The sequence below is a fragment of the Canis aureus genome, chromosome 8, assembly GCF_053574225.1.
Source record: "Canis aureus isolate CA01 chromosome 8, VMU_Caureus_v.1.0, whole genome shotgun sequence".
Classification (NCBI taxonomy): Eukaryota; Metazoa; Chordata; class Mammalia; order Carnivora; family Canidae; genus Canis; species Canis aureus.
Genome location: NC_135618.1, coordinates 40,894,674 through 40,915,067, shown reverse-complemented (window position 1 = coordinate 40,915,067; position 20,394 = coordinate 40,894,674). Strand labels below are relative to the sequence as shown.

General features: G+C 47.0%; 1 protein-coding gene across 3 annotated transcripts in view; it reads right to left on the bottom strand.

Annotated features, from left to right (window-relative positions):
- Window positions 1-806: 806 nt before the first annotated feature.
- Window positions 807-20,394, bottom strand: part of HMOX2 (heme oxygenase 2) — a 31,747-nt gene continuing 12,159 nt past the window's right edge. Inside the window, exons 1-6 of one of the 3 annotated variants that reach the window (XM_077906440.1) lie at window positions 18,052-18,327; window positions 4,787-4,913; window positions 3,520-3,637; window positions 2,655-3,146; window positions 1,601-1,727; window positions 807-1,513 (exon numbers count right to left, since the gene is read on the bottom strand). In XM_077906440.1, coding sequence (XP_077762566.1) covers window positions 1,386-1,513; window positions 1,601-1,727; window positions 2,655-3,146; window positions 3,520-3,637; window positions 4,787-4,872 — 951 coding nt within the window. In that variant the 5' untranslated portion in view covers window positions 4,873-4,913; window positions 18,052-18,327 and the 3' untranslated portion in view covers window positions 807-1,385. Of the gene's footprint in view, window positions 1,514-1,600; window positions 1,728-2,654; window positions 3,147-3,519; window positions 3,638-4,786; window positions 4,914-18,051; window positions 18,328-20,394 lie in introns of those variants that run through there. The other 2 variants (XM_077906438.1, XM_077906439.1) reach the window with 2 other exon arrangements.

Sequence of the window (20,394 nt, the reverse complement as noted above, 5' to 3'; positions counted from 1 at the left end):
GGGAGGGGGGCTAGAAGTGGTCTAGGGGCTGAGGCTTGAGTCCTCAGGGTCTTCGTGCTTCTGCTATACTGACTGCCCAGGGGTGACGCCAAAACCCAGTGTAGACCAGCCCCAGGTTCTAGCTGGGACCAGACTGGGGTAGGAGTTGACTTCATTGCACTAGAAGGTTACCTTCCTATCTCTGACACTGATTTCACCCATCTCCATGCCATGGTCTCTGCCCACACAGTCTGCAGGCTGGAGTCCCCCTGGCTTGAGCTCCGGGTCATCCCACCCTGTAGGCAAATACCCTTTTCCCCCTTAAGCCAGACACAGCCACTGGGGTTGGGGTTTCTGGTATGAAAGCTAATTGGGGGGTGGGGGGCAGCCAGTCGGCCCCCCTGGTTCTGAGCCAGCTCCACCCCCATCCTCATCTGAACTGTGAAAATGGGTAGGCTGGGTCAGCAGTAGGAAGACAAAGTTTTCCCTGCCATTTAACCCTTTTCTGAATAAAACTTTTGCAGATCCTCAATATATTAAACAAGAAACAACTTCCTATCAATAAAAATATTTAAGTTCGCATTTGTATTTTAGACCCTGAATTGTTGCATAATACAAGTATATGCACTTTTAAAAATCCTTATTTATAAACAAATTTCAAAAAGTAGGGAACCTCCAAAGTACTTCTGAGAATCACATCAAATTTGTGTGATGAGGTGGTCTTGCTCTGGGTGGAGGGCTGCAAGGTGACCAGGGGTGTCGGGAGCATGAGAAGGGCAGGAGTAGCTGAGGAGGAAGATGTTCTCGCCAGAAAAGAGGGAGGCAGCTGTCAGAGTCCACTTTATTGAGTGCTGTAGCATTTACACAGGTCAAGGGAGGCAGGCGATGGGCCATGGCTAAATAGACCCCCTCTCCAGGGTTTCTGCTTGAGAGGGATGAGGACTGGTTGGTTCAGGACGGTGCAAGCCACCCCTTCTCCTCCCCCAGGAGAGGCTCCCTCCCTCCCACAGAGCTACAGCAGCCTGGGCTTGCCGGCTGCACTATGCCCATCAGAGGAAAGGTTCCCACCTAAATGCTAACACAGGAGAAGAGTGAGGGAAGGAGCCTCAGGGTGAGCAGTGTGGACGCCCCAGGAGCAGAGCTGGTTCCAGAGGCCCAGGCTGGCCTGCTGAGTTGCACTGGCTGCTCCCGAAGCCAAAGCCTCATGGCTGCAGCCAGCTCAGCATCAAGCCCACAGAGGACGCTACAGGCAGAGGCTTTAGCGTCTGGCTTTTATTGGTTGCTTGTTTTCTCAAACCCAGCATTTAAAAAACAGTCACCTGAGGTGGTAGTTCAGTCACCGGTGGAGGCAGGGGCAGGCCAGTGGTCACTTGGAAAGAGGGTGCCAACGTGGTATGATGGGTCCTTCACATGTAGTACCAAGCCAAGAGGCTGGCAACCAGGGCCACACCAGCGGCCAGAATGAACTGCAGGCTGGGCTGACTCAGCACAGCCAGGGCTGTTCGGAAGGGGCAGCTGCTGCCCTCCAGGGCACCTGTGTGGTGGCACCAACAGGGGACATGGCATCAGTGGGGAACATGGACACACCCTGGGATGAGACTTTGGGACAGGCAAGACCTACCTCTGTCTGGTTTAGCAGCATAGTAGGGGCATTTACGCACGTCTCCCTTCCCATCGTGCACCGGGACTCTGTCCTCCAGGATCTCTCTGGCCAACAAGGAGCCAGCCTGGTCCAGTTCATCAAATATCTGCAGGAGCAGGGGATGAACAGACATCACTGGACTGCATACACTCTGCTCTCAGAAATCTCTCTCTTCCCCTGAGCGGAGGGAGCTAGAACCAGCAAGACTTGCTCAGGAGAGCAAACCAGTAAATCAGCAGCCCTAGTGAGCAGCAGGCACCACCACAGCGACCTCACGCTTCTCCCTGGCACAGCTCTTGAAGTGGGACCACACCTGTGCTGCAGCATCTCACCACTGCTGACTCTGGTGGCTCCACCCTGGACACTGACCAGACAACACAGCCCACAGCTGGAACTCCCAGGGAGAAACAATGAGGACAGAACAAAAGCGCTGCCCCCACAACACGCTGTGAGCGCTGGCACTTTCCCATTGTCAGTGCCTAGGTATTTTTACTGAATGACAGGAACATGGGACAACTGAGGCCCCAGCAGGCTTGCTGATGTCAGACTAATCGGACAGGCCTGCAACTGGGGCTGGAGCCTCACTCCCCGTGCTGGCCACTCCTGGTGCTGAGGGCTGGCCTGGGCCCCGGGACAGAATCAGCCTCCCCAGGCGTGGCTGCATCTAACAGTCATTTGTAAACAGAGTTCTCCTCACTCTTAGTTCTGTGAACTTATCAAGTGAGACTTTTCATAGCAACCCTTGCTAAAAAAGGAGGAAATCCACTCAAGACAATCCTGTGGTGAGAGAAAAGGAGACAGCTTCATTCTCTCTGAACCCTCAGTGCTAGGACCTCACCCTCCCCAAAATAAGCACACAGGGCACCTGTCAAACAGCGGAGCCATCACTGGGCTCATGCCCTCTGGCCGATTTGGTCCTGTACTTTCTGGCAGCCCACAGCTCATCTGGCCTAATGCACTGAAACCTGTTTGGGCAGCTCTGGATTGGCTCTTACCATCAGAGGCCCCCCTCCAGCCCAAGTCCCAGCAGTACCTGCATGTTGTACTCAAAGGCCTTGTTGGCCTCCTCCACAATCCTTTCCTTGGTCTTCAGGTTCAAGTCCAAGGCATTCATCCTGGCCCGGTACAACTGTTTGAACTGTTGTGCATTGTCCACGTTCTCAAACAGGTAGAACTGGGTCCCTTCTCCCGTGCTAGGGAGTTTCAGGGCCCGCTGGGCCACCTTCTTCAGCACCTGGCCCCCCGAGAGGTCCCCCATGTAGCGGGTATAGGCATGGGCTACCAGCAGCTCTGGCTCATTCTGCCCCACGTAGTGGATCCGCTCCACATACTTTTGGGCAGCCTCAGAGCACCGCACCTTCTCCTCCCAGTCCTCACCGAAGAAATACTCCATGTCCTTGGTCAGTGCCTCCTTCCGGTGTAGTTCCGTGGGAAAGTACAAGGGGGCAAAGGCTGGGTGGTCCTTGTTGCGTTCCATTTCCTCCTCGAGGGCGGAGTATGTGAAGTAAAGTGCAGTTGTGGCCAGCTGTTGAGGGTAAGGGGAGACCATGGCAAAGGGCTGCAGGCCTTGCCCAGCGAGCATGTCTCATGAGCCCACTGCTCCCACCACCCCGATCCCCAGAAGCCCATGTTTATACAAAGAATCATTTCACACCCAGGAAACTTCATGTTCCTTAAAGAAATGACATGGTGAATTCTTTGGAACGTGGATACTTCTGCTTCCTGCATATCACTGCGATGCTATTCTATTTAAGCCACATGAAACCGCAGTCTGCTATCAATGGAGTGGCGAGCGGGTGAGAAAAGGCCCAGCTGCCACCTCACAGCAGCTCCAAGGGGATCCTCCTCATGGGACCAAGGCCCCCAAAGTGACCCCATCCAGGACCAAGGGCACCCACCTTAAACAGCTCCTTCCTGATGTTGCCTTTCAGGAAGTCCTTGACAAACTGGGTGTTTTCTGCCCGGTCATGTGCTTCCTTGGTCCCTTCCTTCAGGAGCTCGGAGAGGTCAGCCATCCTGTGGAGATGGGCATGTGAGTGCGTGTGTGTTAGCCCTGCTCGGTCTCAGAGTGGCCCCCACTGAGCTGGAGGCAGAAGCTACTCAAAACTCCACTGCAGCACTAACACAGTCTGGCTGGGGAGCAGGCAAATGTGAATGGGCCCCAAGGACGTGGGCGCCATGTGGGATGATGGGCCTGTTCCTGAACAGTCCGTGTCTCTGTGAACCGCCCCCCCCCCAAATGAACAATGCTTGGTCTCTGTGGCCACCGTGTGCCTGAGGAAACACACACTTCTGATCCCACCAATATTTGCTGGCTTCTCCAGGGAGCAGCCAGTCTTTGCGAACGTGTTTCACAGAATCGTGCTGTGACGGACTGTGGATGTCCCTCCCTTGCCACCTTCCTCCCACCCTGACCCACAGCCTGTGCAGGTCTCCATGTCACTGGGCCCAGGTGTAGGATCAGAATGAGAGGGGCCAAGGCAGTGGGAACCAGGACCTAGATTTGTACTACTTAAAATGACACAGATGGTGTATGCCGACAGGTGCCACAGACCATATGTGACAAGGCAAAGGCCGCATGACCCAAAAGATGAGCAGCTCACGTGGTCCACACAATCCATCCACTAGAATGACAAAACCTTGGTCCCTCACAGCCCACCCTTTGCTAGCTTTTCTAAGAGATTAGTTCCTACCACCTACATGCTAAGAATCATTTATTATTAGCAATTATTTCAAGACATAAACAGCACTTTGTCAGTGACAGCGCTACAATGAGAAGAAGAACAATGGGAAAGAGGCTCTGGTCACTCAAGGCTTAGCAAGAACTGTCCCTACCCAGTAGGAAAAACTCTGGAGTCAGAGCTACTCCTACATTCTAGGGGGTGGAAAACACTGGAAAAGGTGCCAGGTTTGTCTGATGACCCTTTTTCAGCACAGATGACAAAACACTTAGGGTTTCAGAAAGAAAAAAGGATTTGAACTACCAATTCCATTCTTCAGCACTCCCTAGGGAAGCAGGGGGTAACTGCTCAGAAGCCCAGGGTGGCGTGTGATATATATCTCTGCAATTCCAGTCAGGGGTGTCTGTGGGTGGTGGGATGACCCTGACCACACCCTGGTGTCTGAGGCCCACAGGACTCAACACCGTCAGCCCCCAGCCCTCACCTGGTGTGGTTTTCCTTATCTGAGGCCCCAGAGCTCCTTTTCTCCGACTCATCCACCGCCTCTGAGGTCTCCAGTTCCGCTGACATTGCTGCTGAGTGTGATTCTTGCTGTGCTCACTCTTCTGGTCCTGAGGAGACACAAGGAGCTGGTGATACGGCACCCATGGCAGTCCGTTCCCCCAAACACTTGCTGGAACTGCTTTCCTCTGAGCCAATAGAACAGAGGAGTCACTCATGTGCCTTAGAAGTGTTTTCTTTAAAAATCAAGCTCTGCCATTACGGGGACCATTATTTGAATATGGACAAAATTTGAATATGGACAGTGGATTAGGTAACAGCACTGTACTAATATTGAACTTGCTGGTTTTTATAAATTGTACTGATTATATAAATGTCTTTGTTTTAGGAAACATATCCTGAAGTTTTGAAAAGTAAAGGGGCACACTGCAAGTTACTGTATAACAGTTCAGAGAAGTGTATGTGTGTGTGTGTACATATTAGGGGGAAGGAGCAAGGAGATACGCAAGTAAAAGCAAATGAGGCAAAATGCTGGTGGTGAATTTGGATAAAAGGTACATAAGAGTTCTTTCAACCATTCTTACAATGTTTCTATATGTTTGAAATTCTATCAAAATTAAAAATTACCTAAAATACAAAATAACCACATAGATAAAGCTTAAAAACAAAAAAGCAGCAGCAGGCACAGCAGCTCTGGCCCATCCCAGCTGTCGTCACTGTTCTCACCAGCAGGGCGGCTTTGTGTGCAGAGCAGGGAGCAGGGCACTAAATGGGAGCAGTAAACCAGGCCGTTCCCAGCAGCTCCACAGACCAGCTGTATCAGGTACATGGAGTCACCAAGCAAGTGGACCAGCCCCAGCCTACTCCTGACTCTGCCAAGCTGAAGGAAATCATACAAGCTGGTGCATCAGTTCTCGCTGCTGCTGCTACCAGGGCGGAGCCTTTGTCAGCCAGGAAAATAGGGTCCAATACAAGCTAACCCCCCACCCTTGGAGGCCTCTACTCTGGCAGTGCACAGCAGCAGCTCATCTGGGGAACTTTCCAAACGAAGAGCAGCACAGGTACACCAGCTATAATAACCTATAAAACCAGAGCTACCAAATTAAGCCAAGGAAAGAAGAGACCTTCATTTCTTACCTCAACCAGTGTCTATTTATTGAGCATTTTCTACATGTTCCACCAAGAAAAATAGGTGTCAAGGAGGACAAAAAAGTACAAGTAATGGTCCTTCAAAGGTATAAAGAAGAAAAGAAAAACCAACTTCTATCTCACCCCACAGACGTATCATTGCTAATATGTTAGCATATATCCTGAGTTTTCTCTAGGCATGTAATTATATCTTTTTTATCTTTTCGGATATTGTAAGACATAGTTGGGCAGCCCTGATGGCTTAGTGGTTTAGTGCCGTCTTCAGCCCAGGGCGTGACCCTGGAGTCCGGGGATCCAGTTCCGCATCGGGCTCCCTGCATGGAGCCTGCTTCTCCCTCTGCCTGTGTCTCTGCCTCTCTCTTTCTCTCTGTGTCTCTCATGAATAAATAAAATCTTTAAAAAAAAAAAAAAAGATATGCATGGTATCACTTGTGGAATCTAAAAAGAACAGATTTGGGATCCCTGGGTAGCTTAGCGGTTTAGTGCCTGCCTTTGGCCCAGGGCGTGGATCCTGGAGTCTTCGGATCAAATCCCACATTGGGCTTCCTGCATGGGGCCTGCTTCTCCCTCTGTCTCTAATGAATAAATAAATTTTTAAAAAATCTTAAAAAAAATAAAAAGAAAAGATTTAAGTCATAGAAACAGGAGGGGCGCCTGGGTGGCTCATTCAGTTAAGCGACTGCCTTCTGCTCAGGTCATGATCCCGGAGTCCTGGAATTAAGCCACATCTCTGCTCAGCAGGAAGCCTGCTTCTCCTCCCTCTGCTTATACTCGCTCTGTCAAATAAATTAAAGTAAGAAAGGGAAGAGAAGAGAGAGAAAGGAGAAGAGAAAGAAAAAGAGAAAGAGAAAGAGAAAGAGAAAGAGAAAGAGAAGGAGAGACTGGTTGCCAGGGGCCAGAGGTGGGGATAATAGGAAGAGGTTGGTAAAAGGGTACAAATTTTCAGTTATAAGATGAGTAAGGCCTGAGGATTTAATCAACAGCACGGTGACTAGAGTTAATAATACTTTATTGTGTAATTGAAATTTTCTGAGAAGTGTAGCTTTTAAGCATTATCACCAAAGAATATGTGAGGTGATGGATTTTTTTATTCAATTATGGAAATCCATGGGACACCTGGGTGGCCCAGTGGTTGGGTGTCTGCCTTGGCTCAGGGCGTGATCCCGGATTCCCGGGATCAAGTCCTACATCGGGCTCCTTGCATGGAGCCTGCTCTCCTCCCTCTGCCTGTGTCTCTGCCTCTCTTTCTGTGTCTCACATGAATAAATAAATAAAATCTTTTAAAAAAAATTATGGAGGGATCCCTGGGTGGCGCAGCGGTTTGGCGCCTGCCTTTGCCCAGGGCGCGATCCTGGAGACCCGGGATCGAATCCCATATCGGGCTCCCGGTGCATGGAGCCTGCTTCTCCCTCTGCCTGTGTCTCTGCCTCTCTCTCTTTCTCTCTGTGTGACTATCATAAATAAATAAAAATTAAAAAAAAAATTATGGAGATCCATGATTATAGATCATCACATTGTATACTTTAAATACATTGTAATTTTACTTGTGAATTATACCTCAATGAAATTGGGGGAGAAAAAGCCCCAAAATATATAGAAAATGGGACCTTCTATTAAATCCAAATCAGATATACTCTCATCTCAAAAATGCTGATGAACTAACTGTATGGTCCATTAATGTTAAGTCCAGAATGCAAAGTTAGGTGGTCATCATGTGGAGCGGAGTATTCAAAGAGGTCTCCTGGAGGGACGCCTGGGTGGCTCAGTGGTTGAGCATCTGCCTTTGGTTCAGGGCATGATCCCAGGATTCTGGGATTGGATAGAGTCCCACAGTCCCTGTGGGGGAGCCTGTTTCTCCCTTTCTGTGTCTCTCATGAAATAAACAAAATCTTAAAAAAAAAAAAAAAAAGAGGTCTCCTGGAGAAGGGACGGCTTACCCAGGACCCTCAATGACAGACATCATTTGGGGTGGAGGAGGAGAAGGACCCTCAAGATCAAGGAACAATGTGAACAAAGTAAAATAGGACAGACCAGAGAGATACCAGAAGATTGCCCAGCTACATATCCCTGTGTTCTTTTACCGAGGGGCCAAGGTAGACTTTGTTGGCTGCAGAATGAGCCCCACACCAGCTTGTCTGTGCTGACCTTTTACAGATCTTTACCAAAGAACATATCTGAGCTCTATGTCCTTGGGATCCTGAGAGTCAAGATTTATAACAGGCCATTCAGGGATCCCTGGGTGGCGTAGCGGTTTGGCGCCTGTCTTTGGCCCAGGGTGCGATCCTGGAGACCCGGGATCGAATCCCACGTTGGGCTCCCGGTGCATGGAGCCTGCTTCTCCCTCTGCCTGTGTCTCTGCCTCTCTCTCCCTCTCCGTGTTACTATCATAAATAAATAAAAATTAAAAAAAAAAATATAACAGGCCATTCAGCAGTCAGGCTGCTGAGAGAAGAGGGTGCTGGATGGGCACTCTGGGCCACCCAGTGGAGGGAAGGGGGCAGAGTAAAAGGTCCCAGAATCGCTAGACAGGTGGCAGGTGCATGCGGCCAAGCCAAAGACCTAGCCCAGCTCCCACGCTGCTTGCAGCTGAAACTAAAAGTGGGCAAAGGATAAATGCAATCTGGTTGTCTAAGTTACTAGTTATAGTAACTTAGGTAAACCTCCTGCACCTAGTTATCATGCTGCACAATAGTGACTATATATATGATTAAATCTGATTATTGTTTCATTTGGTAATAACAGCACAGTCTGTGAGGGTGTGGTCCTGCCGGAGCAACAGGGCCTTTTGCATCTCTCAAAAATACAGGGATCCCTGGGTGGTGCAGTGGTTTGGCGCCTGCCTTTGGCCCAGGGCGTGATCCTGGAGACCCGGGATCAAATCCCACGTCGGGCTCCCAGTGCATGGAGCCTGATTCTCCCTCTGCCTGTGTCTCTGCCTCTCTCTCTGTGTGACTATCATAAATAAAAAAAAAAAAAAAATTAAAAAAAATATTTAAAAAAAATACAAAAGGGGGAGGGGTGTCTGTGCTGGGTAATTCATTCAGTGAAGCATCTGACTCTTGGATTAGGCTCAGGTCATGATCTCAGGGTCCTACAATCGAGCCCTCATTGGGCTCTGTGCTCAGCCTGGTGTCTAGGTTTTTCTCTTCCTCTGCCCCCTCCTCCCGCTCACTCATGCTCTCTAAAATAAATCTTTTTTTTTTTTTTTTTTTAAATACCAATGTGGGAAGGCCAGCTTCCACAGATGTCCACTCATCAAGACTTTATTTGTGTCAATCTCCCTTCAGGTACACCTTTCCCCTCACCTGGGAGGAGGCCCAACTCTGGCCCCAGAGGCAGGGCCACAGCTGTCTGTATCAGTGGTGGAGCTCCAGACCCCAGAAAATAACAAGTTCTCAACAAACATTTGCTGAATAAAAAAATCCAAAGGAAGGGCACCTGGCTGGCTCAGTCAGAAGAATGTGCAACTCCTGATCTCAGGATCATAAGTCGAGCCCCAAGTTGGGTGTAGAGATTACTTACATAAATAAAAACTTAAAAAAGAAATCCAAAGGAAAGGAGGAAGGCAGGCAGTGGTCTCATGCATACTGCCAACAACAAGGCACCTGTGGACAACAAAAAGTAATCTGCTGTTGACTACTTCAATAGTTTTCTAAACTCAAAACACGATTTAACAATTTTGTTTTGAAAGAAAGATACTAGCCTACTCCACTCAGAGGCAAGAATCCTGAGTCCTTAATATGAACTAAAAGCACCATCTGCAGAGATGGGCATACTAGAGAAGGCTCCATTAGTATAGTCAACCCACACAAGCAGGGCCCAGGGAAGGCAGGTTGTGTCCATCCCTGGGGCCTGGTCACTGTTCTTCAAGGAAGTGGCTGTGTGGTGCAACATGAAGAAGCTACCTTATAATGTCAGAAACAAGGTCTACTTCATTCTCTGAAAAGCTATGTGTCCAAACTTTGTCTGACTGGCCTCTACACTCGAATCCTTTTCTCTTTGCAGGAACCACTGGAATTCCTAGAAAATCAGGGACCAAATCATAAATGTAGAACCTTTCTAGACTTCAACTCCTCATTATAAACAAGAAGCTGTCTCACTCCCCCTGGAGTCTGCTTAGGTTTTCTTCTCCCCCTTTCATTGTTGAAAAACAAACAAACAAAAAGGATTCCACTCTGGGAAATACACTTCAAAAAGTATTACTGGTAATCAGTACCAAAACGGTTAAGTAGCCATACTAGGACATTAAAGAAAAAAGTCACACAGCCTAACAATACAGGGTAGGACTGCTCGAACAGGGTAAACAATAGAATCATGGCACAGCTGGGACAAGTTGATAGTTGATAGGCTATATCCACCATGGAAAAGTCTACATAGAGTTATTTTACATAAAGGTCTCAAAATGCTGACTATAAGCATGTGCAAAAGTATGTAAGTCAAACTGGCACCTGGGTGCCTCAGTTGGTTAAGTATCTGACTCTTGATTTCAGCTGAGGTCATGATCTCAGGGTTATGAGACTGAATTCCACATGCGGGGCTCTGTGGTCAGCAAGCAGTCTGCTTAAGGAATCTCTCTCCCCCTCTCCCTCTGCCCCTCCTCTGGCTTGCACTCATGTGTGCACACTTTCTCTAAAATAAAGAAATAAATCTTAAAGTATGTAAGTAAAAAAAAAAAAAAAAAAAAAGTACCTAAATATATTGATGATAACAGGAAGGCAGTTTGGCAAAATATAAACACTTGTTTGACTTTTTAGCTAATTGGCTCCTTCTTTTATATATAGTGGCCCAATTCTCTTGACAAGGGGGAAGACAGGGGACAAGAGAGAGGAAGAGAGATGGAGACAGAGTGGAAGTAGACCAAGCAAACAAGATAAGTTAAGAGCCTGCAGTGCACTAACTAGTCCACAGGGAGTCACTTGGGCCTTTACTTTGCTCTTACAAATTTCAGAAAGGTTCATATGCCCTCTGTGTTCTAATTCCAGAAAACTGTAACCCTCTGTTTATAAAATCTACCTCCATAACTCTGGTACTAGCTATTCATCTGATACAGGCTTTTAGTCTCACTCCAGATCTAATAGAAGTAGAAAAAATGTCCCATCACCAACGTTCCTTCCAGCAAACGAAGTTCCTTCCTATGAACCTGCCCAGCAGATCCAGAACACTCATTTCAAAGCCTTTGTTCCTGATAAATTGCAGGCTCAAGGCACTAGGGCTCCTGAAAGAAGAGACATATTCAAAGATATTAAATCCTCTTCCATGGACCCTCACGTCCTATAAACCTCAGAAAATCAGTGCAATGCTGCCAGACAGGACTACATTATCACTCATTCCCCATTTGGTGATTTAAAAAGGCACAGGGGTGTCTGGGTGGCTCAGTCAGTTAAGTGTCTGACTCTTGTATTTCGGCTCAGGTCATGATCTCTGAGTTCAAGCCCTATGTCAGGCATCCCACTCAGCAGGAGTTGGCTTGAAATTTTCTCCTTCCCTCTCCTTTTGCCTCTCCCTGCACTTGTGCTCTCCTTCTCTCTCTTTAAATACATCTTAAGGGCAGCCTGGGTGGCTCAGCGGTTTAGCGCTTGCCTTTGGCCCAGGGCGTGATCCTGGAGTCCTGGGATCGAGTCCCACGTCGGGCTCCCTGCATGGAGCCTGCTTCTCCCTCTGCCTGTGTCTCTGCCTCTTTCTCTCTGGATCTCTCATGAATAAATAAATAAAATATTTTTAAAAATAAATATTAAGAAATAAGACAAAAAAGCACAATAAAGACAATCCATAATAATTCTTTTCCATTTTGATTCTTCTTTGCCCTGAGAAACTACTGAAGAAGGGAGGAGGTTGCAGAGGTCAGCCAGCACTAGAGAGCAAGGTGGGGGAAGGGGTAAGAAAATGCAAGGCAGGGATCCCTGGGTGGCGCAGAGGTTTGGCGCCTGCCTTTGGCCCAGGGAGGGATCCTGGAGACCCGGGATCGAATCCCACGTCGGGCTCCCGGTACATGGAGCCTGCTTCTCCCTCTGCCTGTGTCTCTGCCTCTCTCTCTGTGTGTGTGTGTGACTGTCATAAATAAAAAAATAAATAAATAAAAAGAAAAAAAGAAAATGCAAGGCAAACAGCTCCCTGGAATTAGAACAATTCTCTTACCTGACACTGGAATTGACGTGACCAGCTACCAGCTATAGATGCCCACAACATGAGCTGGTGTTGTTATCCCAATGCGCAGAGGAGGAAACAGCCAAAGGAAAGGTAGTAAGTGGTTGCTCAGACTCCTGTACTGGGTTGGCCATAGCTCCCACCCCTCCCTGCTAAATAGCTTCTGGTTGGGCACAAGGAGTCCCTGGCCTGCTTACCAGAAGGCTGTTCCTAGCTCAGAGTTTACTGCTGTATAGAACTGGCATCACATTAACAAGAGGCGATTATTCTTTGGCTTTCACAAGTGCTGTCATCATGTTTCCCCAGTTAAATAAGAAGCTTCTTACAAAGACAGATCATCAAGACTCCCTCAGACTCAGTTTCTCAGAGTCCAGTGCCATATTCCAAATCACATACAAGCCAGCACCCTGGGCAGTCTCCAACTTGGGTTGTAACTGCTGTAGATGCACAGATGGAATGCCTGAGAAAGCTAGCTAAATGGGGGTGGACAAGAAAATATTAGTTTAATTTACCAGGGGTATCCAGCTGGCTTGGTTGGAAGAATATGTGACTCCGTCTTGGTTGGGGTTGTGAGTTTAAGCCCTATGCTGGGTGTAGAGATTACTAAAAAAAAGATTACTAAAAAAAAAAAAAAAAAAAACACGGTAATTAAATACCAAATAAAATAATAAGCATTTTAATTGGGAAATTTTTTAAAAATTTGGTATTATGCCTCTAACTGGTATATAATCTGGTTTTGTCTTTCTTCAGATATCCCTCCCTTCCTTCTTCCCTTCTCTCTTATGGTTTGGATTTTCTAACTAATGACTTGTTTGTACTTCCCATGCCTCTAAGCTGGCCAAGGCCCTTCTCATCCCATAGGGCCCAGTTAGGCTGGCTTCTGCATTTACCCAGCTGTGTTTCTCTGCTACCCTGGTCTCTGGGTCCAGAAGGCCCAGGGTCTCCCTGCAATCCCTGGCCCCCTCTGACTCCTCCAAACAGGCCTAGTTTTCCATCAACTTCCCCTGCCTCCCCACCCCGGGAGACTGCTCCTCACCCATGTAGCTGTGATGGCAGGCAGTCCATGGGGCTCTATTACTTTTTATAGCCAGCACTAGAAGGAATGAAGACTCCAGTTTCTTTTGTCTGAAGGTCTACTTCTGGTCATTGGTGCAGCTTCCTTCCCACGGCCCAGGGGTGTGTACCTACGTGTTCCACTCTTTGGGTTCAATAACTGTATACATCTTTGTCTATGATCTCACCTCGCCCACTTTTATTGCAACATTTAAGAGGGTCACAGTTCAAAAACAATGTATTACCTCTCGCAGAAACTATGGGCATTATGTGCCCCACAAATGTTTTTAGATAAACACAAAATACAAGAATCCCAGACTCTCTATCCTGGATTATAGCATCTCTTCCTTCTCTATATGCCCTAAAGGCCTTTCATGTTTAAGTGAGAAAATATCTTTTTCTGTTTACCAATACCATAATCAGGCCAAGTCAATTCTTAATGTTGCCACACAGTCCTATCAGGCCTCAGCAGATATATATAAGTGGGTTGTTTACCTAAAAATTCTTTTCTGAATACATGTCTACCTAAAAATAAATTCTAACAACCTAGTTATAAACCCTATATATGATCTGGGAACAAAGAACCCTAGAGCTACTATAGAGGGAAGAAACTGGGAGCAGAAAGGTACAGATCTTGAGCCTCCAAATCTCTCTCTACATTTTTCACCTGTAGGAATGAATATCTGCCCAGCGTTCCATTCCACAACACTAGGAGGATCAAATAAGATAACGATGTGAAAACACTTAATAAAAAATGTTAAATTCTACAAACGCTACAAAAGGAATTGAGAATGAACCCAGTTCATTCAACTAGCTAGTTTACTAGCTAGTCTGCCCCAAAAGATACCCCAGGTGAGCTTTTCAAACCTTACTAGGACACCAGGAAACTCTCAACAGGAGGGAGAAGCCCTGTTTCCGGATGTGGTGTGGAGAAGAATTTGTTCTCCTTGGCACGGTTTACAATCCAGCATTGACAAGGGCAAACCCCACACCAAGGGCCAGTTTTGTGTGCCATTCAGTGAATCAATGTGCAGAAGAAGTGCCATATTTGTCTTAAGTAAACAGTCACTTGACTGGCCCTGCTCGGCTCCCAGACCTCAGGGAGGCTGGAAGGTAGATGGGGGCAGGGGAGTGACGCTTATGGACCTGTCGGTTTACTGGGACCAATTCTGGGCTCCTGCTAACTGTTGATTATTGCTATAGACTCACCTCACCTTTGGGAATGGAAAGGCAGCTGGGCCTTACACAAAGAATATGGTCTTTAGAACTATAAAAATTTGGGTTTGAGATCTGGACTCCCAATGCTGAGTAGCTACATCGCTGTAGATAAGTCATAACTCCCTAAAGGCTGAATCTCCTCATCCATAAATAGGGTAACTCCCTTTGACCCACATTTTTAAATAGGCTCTAAGGACTAAATGAGCTAATGTGCATATAGTGTTTGATGAAATGTAAGGCTGTCTCAAATGTTGATGATCTCTTACTGAGGAAGTTGTTGAAGAAAATGTGCAGCTGAGTGATTATGAAACCCTGAGGAAGATGACAAAATCCAGTGAATCCACAGATAATTATGAGCAGGTCATACGTGAGGACTTCTGAGTTGGCCCTAATCCTCTGGCAGTGCCAGGAAATGGGAATACCTGTTCTTTCCAAGAAGAGACATGTGACCACTGCAGCTAGAAAATCCTCACTGCAGATGCTAGATGATCCTGGCTGAGCCAGATGCTGGGAGTAGTGGGTGGGGTTGAATCAGCCCTAACCCAACAAGGCACCTGATGAGAGAGGCCTCCCAAAACTCTGATGAAACCACATTATCTAGGTCAACAGCTTCTGAGTTTATACAAGAAATGGCCTGAGGTCTCCTCTGAACTCTGCTACTACCACTCCTCAGGAAATCTTACACACAAATTTCATCCTTTTCATTTTAATAACTGGGTGAATTCAATCCCATAGTTCATTGACTGGATAACTATTAACCTCTTGATAAAGAGCAAGTTTCAGGGGATCCCTGGGTGGCGCAGCGGTTTAGCGCCTGCCTTTGGCCCAGGGCGCGATCCTGGAGACCCGGGATCGAATCCCACATTGGGCTCCTGGTGCATGGAGCCTGCTTCTCCCTCTGCCTATGTCTCTGCCTCTCTCTCTCTCTCTGTGACTATCATAAATAAATAAAAAAAATTAAAAAAAAAAAAAAAGAGCAAGTTTCAGACAAGAAATCCTGGAAAAGTAGAGACACCAGGGACACAAAACTATTGCATCAGATTTACTAAGCACACATTTGCACATCTGGACAATAAGCAACCAGAAAGCAAAACAACCACTAACTAGTCCAAAGGCACTAGCTTCTTAGTAACCTCAAAAACTGACCACTCAGGAAGTCCAAGACTTCTCTGGCGGGCTTTCTTTTTTTACTGGGGCTGGCGTGTGCTCATCTCTAGCATGTTTAAATACAAATGAGCAAGCATTCAGAGTAGACATTGGGGATGAAACCTGAAAAGAGCTCAGAGTAGGGATGCCTGGGTGGCTCAGTGGTTGAGCACCTGTCTTCAGCTCAGGGCATAATCCCAGGATCCCTGGATTGAATTCCAGATCAGGCTACCTGCGGGGAGCCTGCTTCTCCCTCTGCCTGTGTCTCTGCCTCTCTCTGTGTCTCTCATAAATAAATAAATAAACATTTAAAAATTTTTTTTAAAAAAAGGAGCTTGGAGTAGGGGCCAGGAGCCTACTGTTGCTGCTGCCGAAGACCTGGTAAAGGGACTTCCTACTATGAACATAAAGACTCCTGTTCCCTGAATGTCACTCCACCTCATATGAGAGGACCATGTCTTAGGGCTGAGAAGATGAAGACTCTTTCCCATGAGAAGTACCCGGGGCCAGAGCTGAAGCCCTGACTGAATTCTAAAACGGGTAAGACCACATTTTATAAGAATACCTCTGCCTGGGGGATCCCTGGGTGGCACAGCGGTTTGGCGCCTGCCTTTGGCCCAGGGCGCGATCCTGGAGACCCGGGATCGAATCCCATGTCGGGCTCCCGGTGCATGGAGCCTGCTTCTCCCTCTGCCTATGTCTCTGCCTCTCTCTCTTTCTCTCTCTCTCTCTCTCTGCGTGACTATCATAAAAAAAAAAAAAAAAAAAAAAAACAATTAAGAAAAAAAAAAGAATACCTCTGCCTGTGTCTCTGCCTCTTTCTCTAAGTCTCTCATGAATAAATAAAATCTTAAAAAACAACAACAACGTGTACTGTTTAAAAAATAAATAAATAGGGATCCCTGGTGGTGCAGCAGTTTAGCGCCTGCCTTTGGCCCAGGGCACAATCCTGGAGACCCAGGATCGAGTCCCACGTCGGGCTCCCGGTGCATGGAGCCTGCTTCTCCCTCTGCCTATGTCTCTGCCTCTCTCTCTCTCTCTCTGTGACTATCATAAATAAATAAATAAATAAATAAATAAATAAATAAATAAATAAATAAATAAAAAAAATAAAGCCTAGGGGCAGCCAGGGTGGCTCAGCAGTTTAGCACCTCCTTCAGCCCAGGGGGTGATCCTGGAGATCCAGGATCGAGTCCCACGTCGGGTTCCCTACATGGAGCCTGCTTCTCCCTCTCCCTGTGTCTCTGCCTCTCTGTTTCTCATGAATAAATAAAATATTTATAAATAAATAAATAAATAAATAAATAAATAAATAAAGCAAGCCTAGACATCCCACAAGGGCTGTTTTTTTTGTTTTTTTTTTGTTTTTTTTTGTTTTTTTTAAGGGCTGGTTTTAACAGAAGAAATGCTGATTCACCAAGGGTCATCCCTAGGTACCATCAAGTAAAAATTATTCCAACTTTGGAACAATCTCGAAAACATGTGTCCTGTGGCTTCAGTACAGTCATCATTATCCCTTTCACTCAGGTGCAACAGTTGTCACATGTGTCTTCAGCATCTCTCATAGATGATGACTTTGAATAGCATTTGGGGGGTGGAGGGAGAGTGGCTGGCTGATTAGGATGCTCCTGCTGAATTTTCACTTTGGAAAATGGAGTGCTATCGGCTCCCAGGTGCTTTCCTCTCTACAAAGAGACTCAAAAGAGCCTCAGCAGCACCTCTGCAAGAACAGAAGGTCCTCAAGTTCACCGTGGGAGTGTGGTACAGAGGAAGAGCGCCAGACTGAAGTCTACAGACCTGGGCACACCAGGTTAAGTCACTTTCAAGCAGGGTCCCATTGACTGTGAAGAAATGAAGATTGATAGATTTAAGTAATATGGCCAAGGTCACTTAGAAAGTTAAAAATGGAGCTGGGGGGCAGCCCAGGTGTCTCAGTGGTTTAGCGCCTGCCTTCGGCCCAGGGAGTGATCCTGGAGTCCGGGGATCCCACGTTAGGCTCCCTGCATGGAGCCTGCTTCTCCCTCTGCCTGTGTCTCTGCCTCTCTCTCTGTGTCTCTCATGAATAAATAAATAAAATTAAAAAAGAAAAAGGAGGGATCCCTGGGTGGCGCAGCAGTTTGGCACCTGCCTTTGGCCTAGGGCGTGATCCTGGAGACCCAGGATCGATTCCCACGTCGGGCTCCCGGTGCATGGAGCCTGCTTCTCTCTGCCTGTGTCTCTGCCTCTCTTTCTCTCTCTGTGACTATCATAAATAAATAAAAAAAAAAAATTAAAAAAAAAATAAATAAAATAATTAAAAAAAAAAAAAAGAAAAAGGAGCTGGGATCAAACCGGAGTCCTTCCTGAATTCAAGCTCATTCCTCCTATCCCAGTTAACAGGCATGTGAAATTAGTATGATGACACCACAGACTACTAGCAAAACGGAAAATGAGGCTATACTACAATGCATTTACTTGTGCAGTGAAAGGGTTTTCTAAACCACTGAGTGCTATTTGTTTTTGTTGTTGTTGTTGTTGTTGTTTTGTATGAAAAGTTACCTCAGTCCTATGATTTCTGAGAAGTAAATGCTCAGGCTCCCATTTGAAACTTCAGAAGCTGCTGCTGCCCATCTCACAACACTCACCTTCGCTTGCTCAGATTACAGATTACACGGCAACCAGGGAAGATTGTCCCCTGGTGAGCCCTGCTTTTGTTGACTAGCAGGGCAAACCAAGACTGGAGACAGCTGGTTCCAGAGGGGAGGATGGCATCTCCACCACTTGGTGCATGAAGGGAAGCAGCCAGACCTGCCAGGCTTTGGTGAACAATGAAGCCAGAGACTTGCAGTATCCCTACACCAATGAGAGGTCACAATAGGATCTGCACATCTCTATGGCACCTAGTGTCATAGTAACTAGAGAGAACTAGAAGATCTGGTTTCGAATCTAAAAGTATGTTCTCCATGTGCTGAGTGTTTAAAATCTATTTTGTCCTGGGGCACCAGGGTGGCTCAGTCAGGCATATTAACTCTTAGTTTCAGCTCATGGGTCATGGGATTGAGCCCCACGTCAGGCTCTACCCTCGGGGGTGGGGAGTCTGCTTGGAGATTCTTTCCCTCTGCCCCTCCCCACCTCTCTCTCATAAATAAATCTTTTTAAAAATATATATTCAGGGACGCCTGGGTAGCTCAGCAGTTGAGCGTCTGCCTTTGGCCCAGGGCGTGATCCCAGAGTGCCAGGATCGAGTCCCACATTAGGCTTCCTGCATGGATCCCTCTTCTCCCTCTGCCTATGTCTCTGCCCCTCCACCCCCCGTGTGTGTCTCTCATGAATAAATCAAATCTTAAAATATATTTTTTTTTCAGTCCCATCTTTGTCTACTAAAAATATGTTTACTTGGGAACAGTAGTGCAATGGATAGGAAGTATGTCAACATAAACTTCATGTAAGATTAGGAACTCCAGGGCAGCCCCGGTGGCGCAGCGGTTTAGCGCCGCCTGCAGCCTGGGGTGTGATCCTGGAGATCCAGGATCGAGTCCCACATCAGGCTCCTTGCATGGAGCCTGCTTCTCCCTCTGCCTCTGTCTCTGTCTCTGTCTCTCTCTCTCTCATGAATAAATAAATAAAATCTTAAAAAAAAAAAAAAAAAGATTAGGAACTCCACAGGCCAAGGTATTGGTCAATCTAATGAGGCTCCTGTATCTCACTTTGGACCTGTAAGGGATCTTAACACATTCCCACAGGCCTACAGTTAGGTATTATTCCCAGGCCTTTTCACAATGAAAATGGGGGAAGGGGTGGGTGGGTGGAGTGGAAGCAAGGAAACAAGCCCAGACTCAGAATTGTTAACTCCAAAAGGCTGGCTCCATCCTACAAAATCAGCAAGGACAAGCAACAGCAGCTACTGGGACTTGCTCAGAGTAAGGAGTTTAGCTTTCCCAGAGGGTCCTGCCTCCACTGGTAGAGGGGTCAGGGGCACAGAGCAGTCAGCCTGCTGCTGCCCACTCTGGCTCCTTATGCTAGTAGAAGGGCAACACAGCTCCTTGGAATGCAGCTGTTTTCCTCCCTCAGTATATCTGGCCTGATTTGTACATTAATGCCGAAGTCCCATAGAAGTAGCCAGGGAGGGCAGCCCGGGTGGCTCAGTGGTTTAGCGCCACCTTCAGGCCAGGGCGTGATCCTGGAGACCCGGGATCGAGTCCCACATCGGGGCATGGAGCCTGCTTCTCCCTCTGCCTGTGTCTTACCTCTCTCTCTCTCTCTCTCTCTCTCTCTGTGTGTGTATGTGTCTCATGAATAAATTAAAAATTAAAAAAAAAAAGAAGTGGGGATCCCTGGGTGGCGCAGCGGTTTGGCGCCTGCCTTTGGCCCAGGGCGTGATCCTGGAGACCCGGGATCGAGTCCCACATCAGGCTCCCGGTGGGTGCATGGAGCCTGCTTCTCCCTCTGCCTGTGTCTCTGCCTCTCTCTCTGTGTGACTATCATAAATAAATAAATTAATTAATTAAAAAAAATAAAATAATAAAAAAAAATAAAAAAAAAGAAGTAGCCAGGGACCAGAGTATAAAGAAAATATATCATAATAAAGAAAATATACCGTAAGCAGTGTGAAATTACCAGCAGTTGGTTGTAACAGCAGCACTCTCCTTTTGTCTAAAAAGTCTCTCATTAAGAGCCCTGATTTACAGGGATCATCTTTAAAAAACAAAACATTCATGAACATTACCATAACAAATTACTTCAAACACCCCTCAAAACCACTCTTAAAAGTCAGAAAGATCAAAGTGATACAGTGATTACTGAGCAAAATGCCCTCGAACTTGAACTCTTTCTAACTCGAACTCTTTCTAGATATTTCGGCTCTTCAAGGAAGCCTTCTAGCATGGAGGGAAGAGGTAACAG